This window comes from Saccopteryx leptura, chromosome 2, assembly GCF_036850995.1.
Source record: "Saccopteryx leptura isolate mSacLep1 chromosome 2, mSacLep1_pri_phased_curated, whole genome shotgun sequence".
NCBI lineage: Eukaryota > Metazoa > Chordata > Mammalia > Chiroptera > Emballonuridae > Saccopteryx > Saccopteryx leptura.
Genome location: NC_089504.1, coordinates 366151497 through 366157667, shown reverse-complemented (window position 1 = coordinate 366157667; position 6171 = coordinate 366151497). Strand labels below are relative to the sequence as shown.

The following is a 6171-nucleotide window of genomic DNA, read 5'->3' as shown; positions in this document are numbered from 1 at the left end:
AATAAGAACATATTTATTTAACTGGGAAGTCCAGGACAACATACTTCACTCAGGAGAAGTCTGCAACTTCTCCCTTTTTCAGATCGTGGCTCTGCTGACAGACAGACTCAAAGAAACAAAAACACAATGTAAAACCATTCCTTGTAATTTCTGATCCATGTATTCTTTATAGCTTCAATTAAATAAGAAAAATTAACTTTGCATTTGCTTGCCTAACACCATACGTCAAAAGTAACTTTCAAAGGGGAAAACCAGGAGTCGTTTCCCCAGTGGCCCCTGTGAGCGTGACAGGCCAGGAGGAACCAGGGACAGACCCAACCTCAGGGCAGGCTGCACAGCCTGCTGCCTGCAGAAACAACAAAGATGGTAAAACATTCATTCAGCTGTTATTTGTAAAGATACATGTTCTGCAAAAAAAAGATTTGGAGTATTTCATGAAGTATGTAAGATACTTCCTAATGACCTACGAATGTGAGACCGTGAGCTGAGAATAACAGCCCTGAAACTGGTCTCTCTCTTTGGGTGACTCGTGGTTGAGTACACTGACCCAAAATGCCACTCAGCAAATTCCCTGGTTATTCAAGTAAAGGCTACTTCTAAACACCCAACAAAACTACCTTGGATGTGAGTGTTGAAAATGAAACACAACATGTTAACGAGGGTCTGGCTGCTCCGTCCTTCCTGACAGACCTCACACTTGACCACACAAAGCAGAAAGGTGCCCAGAAGAACATTCTTACGTGCACTCATTTTAAAGCGTAACTGCAAGGAAACCCAGGGAAGAGAAGGGCATGCGCGCGGCACGGGCACCTCGCTCACGGGGACCTGGGGGCAGCTCCCTCTCCCACCACGCCCAGACTCCTCTCTGGTCTCCCCCACTCTGCTTCCCTCTGCTGGCTCAGACCTGCCAAGAAGCCACCAAGAAGCTGCGACAGGAGGGATGGGAAGACTGTCGCCCTGTCAATCCCAGGGTTCAGCCCTGCCGGGTGGGGGCCAGGCTAGTTCCAAGGGAGAAGAGGGTGCGTTTCAGGAGATGCCAAAAAGGGCTGAACGGATTGATGGGAGTCGTCAGAGCAGAAGATTCTCCAGAACCAGGAAATCAGCTCTGCACCCTGAAAGAGGCAGCACCCGTGTGCAGCGGAAGGACAGACGCTTCCATCCCGAACCAGGGCGTCAGGCGAGCCTCCTGAGAGCACACGTACAGGCAGCTCCCGCTGCACCGGCTTGGCGGAAGGGAACACCCAAAGCTCAGTCCAGAACAGGTGGTGTTGCAAGAATTTTTTCCCCCTTTTTTAACACTATACACTCTAGTTCACTTTAGTATTTTAATGAATGAGAATTTAGTTTGAATGATTTTTCCCCCTATTGTTGAGGTTTCTCAAGCAGAACGCAGAGTCTGACATTATAACGCAGCAGCTCTGGGCAGAACACTGACCGATCTTGGGCCCAAGATCTAGGTTTGGTCTGGTTTCAACTGCAGTTACCAACGTTCTGTGGCATTAAACGCCTCTGTCCCCTCCAACTCTGAGGATAGCGGTGAGAGCACAGCTTCAGTGACTTGACTTCTTTTGTGGGAAAAATGTATACTTTGTAGGATTAAACTCTTCCCAGATATGCTCAAACTCTTCCAGAAAAATCCTCACAAAGTCTTCATCCTCCAAAATCAAAATGTTTTCTCTGTTATTCTGAATGGCTTGTGTGGTCCAGTTGAGGGAGCCTGTGATCAGCACCTTCTTGTCCACTATTGCAAACTTGTGGTGCATGTAGCCCAGGTCCTGGTCGTGTCGAACCTGGATACCTGCAAAAGGGACACATCAGCCTTGCTCCCGTCTCTCAGCACCTCCTCACACAGGGACCATCTGCTAGCAGCTACCAACTTGACTATTTGTGTCCAAACTGGTGGGAAAGGGGCGAAGCTTGTCACCAGGGTATGTAGTAGTGGCTGAGCCAGACAGTGACCAGCCACAACCAGCTCACAGAAGGAAACACTGAGGGGCATTTGCACAAGACGGGACACAGATGGGCCCATGGGCAGTAGGACCGTGACAAACATGCAGATACTGCTCTCACATCTCTGTAGTCCATACCAACTGGCACGGCCTTCAGAGCTACTAGTAGTGACCAGAACAAATGTCATGTGTTGGGTGGGGTTTCCTTGCCTTTGATCCCTCACTTTCACTGGGAATGGACAACCCAGGCTGGGAGCTGCACCCCAGTCTGAGTAAAAGGCCTGAGCCTGAAGAGGAAGGAGATCAGGAAGAACCGGGCCGTGATGAGGCCAGCAGGCTCCATCCAGCCCAGGGCAGCCCCACTCTGCCCTGCCCTTTCTGAGTGCCAGCGCAGAAACAATTTCTTCTTCTCCACGTCGCGTTTCCTGCACAAAAGAGCCTGTAATCATCACCTTTTTTTTTTTTTTGTATTTTTCTGAAGCTAGAAATGGGGAGAGCCAGTCAGACTCCCGCATGCGCCCCACCGGGATCCACCCGGCACGCCCACCAGGGGCGATGCTCTGCCTCTCCGGGCGTCGCTCTGCCGCAACCAGAGCCACTCTAGCGCCTGGGGCAGAGACCAAGGAGCCATCCCCAGCGCCCGGGCCATCTTTGCTCCAATGGAGCCTCGGCTGCAGGAGGGGAAGAGAGAGACAGAGAGGAAGGAGAGGGGGAGGGGTGGAGAAGCAGATGGGCGCTTCTCCTGTGTGCCCTGGCTGGGAATCGAACCCGGGACTTCTGCACGCCAGGCCTACGCTCTACCGCTGGGCCAACCGGCCAGGGCTACTTCCAGATTTGGACACGGGGCATCTTGCTGTGAAGCCAGCATTTGCACTTCCTGCTCCTCCAGCCAAGATTGCTCCCTCCCTCAGACAGCCCCCCACGTGGCCGAGCTCTGCCCATATGTCACAGTCACTACTTCAGTCACGCTCCCCACTGGGTCTTGGTCTCGTTCAGCACCGCGTGCCTGGCACCAATCCAGGCAAATAGTGGTACGCGGATGTATTTGTTGAACAGATGGATGAGGAACGATGGCCGGCACACCATCAGAGAGGAGCTGGCCTTAGATGGAGTCTGGCTGCAAGGCCCTTAAAGGTTCTTGCCAATTCTCTAAAAGCTAACTAAATAAAATGGCCCGTGCCTAAACTTCCCCCATTAGACCGACCACAGACTCAGGACCCCTCACGACTGCCAGGAGCGGCAGTGAAGAATCTCATCATCTAAACTAGGTTTCCAACTCTGTCCAAGTGGATGCAGCAAGCACCAGAGAACTGAGGGGCTTAGCCACCTGGAGAGCCCCACGCGGAGACCAGGCGTGAGCCTGGCTCAAGAGGCTTCCTGCCTCCCGGGTCGGCAAGAGGCTGTGCTCGCACTGCCTAAGGCTGGGCACCACCGACCGCGGGCAGCCAGTATTCGTGCAGGAATGACTTCCATGAGCGCCTGAGGGGTGGAGAGGCACAGAGTTCAGACTCCGTGCAGCCAACATACAAGACGCAAGGAGCGGAGCCTGCCTGCATCACACCGAGGTAGAAGAGTCGAGGAACTCACAGGCAACTCCCGCATCTGCTCTTAGAACAAAAGGACTCATGCTTCCCATTCCTCTGTCCCGCACCCCACCCAGTGAGAGGCCAGCTGGCCCGAGATAGGTCTTCCCAGGTGTTCTTCAGCTACAGAAACGAATTAACTGCTCGCCAACTAAATATTTTAGCTCCACTTTTAGAATATTATTTTTACTTATTTCAGAAGCCCCAGCACAAAATTCACTATCGTGTTTAAGGTGAAATGCCCCTTTCTCCTTTAGCTCTTCAATCCTGAAGCCCCCACCTCGCCACCTTTGTGCACCTACTCCTAGGAGCACAGTCACAGACAGCCCGCTGGTGGGCGAGCGCGTGGATTGGTTCTTGGCTTTCCCCGCATTTCCCAAGTGCGGTCCGTCGGGCTCTACTATCCTCACTTCAGGCCGCAGCAACAGTCACCAAGGCAGCTGGCCGGGCCACGCCCCCAGCTCTACCCAGACACAGACTTTCCCCAGCGGGTCCCAAGGCCAACGGCGGGTCCTAGGCATGCCAGGAGTCCCAGTGGCTCCGTCCGCTCCCCGGTGTCCGTGACAGCCGCGGGCTCGGGAACCCCCCACTTCCCCCAGGCTTTCCTCCGCCAGCCGGGAGCGCACGGCCGGCCCAGACTCAGCGGTAACGGCGCCCGCCGCGCGAGGACAGCGGCCCTTGATGAACGAAGGGCCCCGGAGTCCCCCGGGGTGAAACCGTCCTGACCTCACGAAGCCATCACGGGAAACACGCGGGGTCTCCCCTGCGCTCAGACCCCCGCCGGCTTCTGACACCCCCTGTTTCTGCCTGCGGTTCCGAGGGGGCCGCGCTCCGGCCCGGGAGCCCAGCCTACCTGCCTTGCGGAGCAGGCCGATCTGCGAGCCCTTGAGCGCCATGTAGTCGCAGTCGGTGACCACGCGCACGCGCACCCCGCGCCGGTGCAGCAGCTGCACGGCCCGGCCCAGCTGCGGGCTGGAGAAGGCGAAGAGGCAGAGCTCGAGGCTGGCGCGGGCGGCCAGCAGGACGCTCAGCAGGCGGTTCAGCGCACTCTCGCCGTGCGGCAGGCTGCAGCCGCACACCAGGGGACCCGCCGCGCGGTCCGCGTCAGCCTCCTTCAGCAGCGCCTCCGTGCAGGTCACCTGCGACGGGAAGAAGAGCACCTCGTGCCGCGGCCGCCGCCGCCGCCCGGCCCGCAGCCGCCGCAGCGCCCAGGACAGCGCCTCCAAGGCCACGGCCAGGCCCAGCGCCGCCCCCGCCACGGCCGCCCAGCGCCACCGCCCCATCCCACCGCCGGCCAGCCCGGCCCACACACCCGACGCACCGGCCGCGCCGCGGCCCACCACCCCTGCGCCTGCGCGCCCCGCCCCTCCGACTGCGCCCCCTCAGCCTCCGGCTCCGCCCCCGCGCGCCCGCCCGCCCCTCCGGCTCCGCCCCCTCACCCTCCGGCTCCGCCCCCGCGCGCCCGCCCGCCCCTCCGGCTCCGCCCCTTCACCCTCCGGCTCCGCCCCCGCGCGTCCGCCCGCCCCTCCGGCTCCGCCCCTTCACCCTCCGGCTCCGCCCCCGCGCGCCCGCCCGCCCCTCCGGCTGCGCCCCCTCACTCTCCGGCTCCGCCCCCGCCCGCCCTCAGGCTCCGCCCCTTCACTCTCCGGCTCCGCCCCGCGCGCTCGCCCGCGTGCACCGCCCACCAACGGCCCCCAGAGGCCGCCCTCCGCGCCAGCGCTCCATGGCCTGCCCTAGGCCCGCACGCCCAGGCTCAGTCCTACCTTCCCTTCGCCCTGCGGGGGGGCGCCGGGCCGCGCTGGAGAAGGTTCTGGAAACAGAGTGGCAAACAGCTGTACGATGTCCAGGTGCTGGAGGCGGTGACTCCAGGCCCCGTGGGTCCCCCGACCCTCCCAGTGTGTCCTCTGCCACTTGCAGGTGCCTCTTCTGCTCTCAGCGCAGACAGAGCAGAGTGAGTCCACGGCCCCAGCGTGGCAAGCACTGCGCCCACTGGGTCGCTTGGGAGGGGCTGTCCCTTTCACAGGAAAGAGTGAAAAGAAAGGTGTAATGCCGGTGGTCGAGGCCAGGCAGGTCCACACCGGATTCCGGCAGATGGTAGAGGAACTGCGGAGCTGGAAAGCGTGAGGCCATTACCATTCAGTAGATTGTCCCAACAGTGGAGGACCAAACAGGCAGCAGAATACCAAAAAACCCGCTTCTTACCGCAACAGGGGAAGGAACAGCAAAACTGCCACTGCCACCGGCGGGCAGGCCCTCCGCCATAACTGCAATCAGCCCCGAGTCAGAACACCTGCAGCCTTCCATAGGCACACACACACACACACACACACACACACACACACGGCTCTGCCACGTGCTCACACACTAATCATGCAAAGCCTAACACAGCTGATTTCCCTACAAAAGGGTAAGACTGTTTCCTATTTCTTTCCTGAATTCCGGTCAGAATTTCCATGGCTAAAATGGAAGTCTCTCTGCAGTCTTCAAAGAAAATGGTATATCCTCTCTAGTCTCCTTGTGACCAGCTGACATTCTCGATGACTTTCATCTTTTTTAAAAAAAAAAGTGCTAGGCCCTGGCCGCTTGGCTCAGCGGTAGAGCGTCGGCCTGGCGTGCGGGGGACCCGGGTTCGATTCCCG

The 6171-nt window shown here is 58.5% G+C and overlaps 1 protein-coding gene across 1 annotated transcript; it reads right to left on the bottom strand.

Annotated features, from left to right (window-relative positions):
- Nucleotides 1–4940, bottom strand: PLD6 (phospholipase D family member 6). Its single transcript, XM_066365078.1, has 2 exons — nt 4386–4940; nt 1–1798 (listed from the first exon to the last, which is right to left on the bottom strand). The coding sequence occupies exons 1-2, from the start codon at nt 4813–4815 to the stop codon at nt 1551–1553; spliced, it is 678 nt and encodes a 225-aa protein (XP_066221175.1). The 5' UTR covers nt 4816–4940; the 3' UTR covers nt 1–1550.
- Between the last annotated feature and the right edge of the window lie 1231 nt (nt 4941–6171).

What these genes read in the sequence shown, in the direction of transcription:
- PLD6 (XM_066365078.1), bottom strand. Translation starts at nt 4,815, where the DNA reads ATGGGGCGGTGGCGCTGGGCGGCCGTGGCGGGGGCGGCGCTGGGCCTG. An exon ending in CGGCCTGCTCCGCAAGGCAG is followed by an intron (nt 1,799 to 4,385) that starts GTAGGCTGGGCT and finishes TCCCTTTTGCAG; the next exon opens with GTATCCAGGTTCGACACGAC.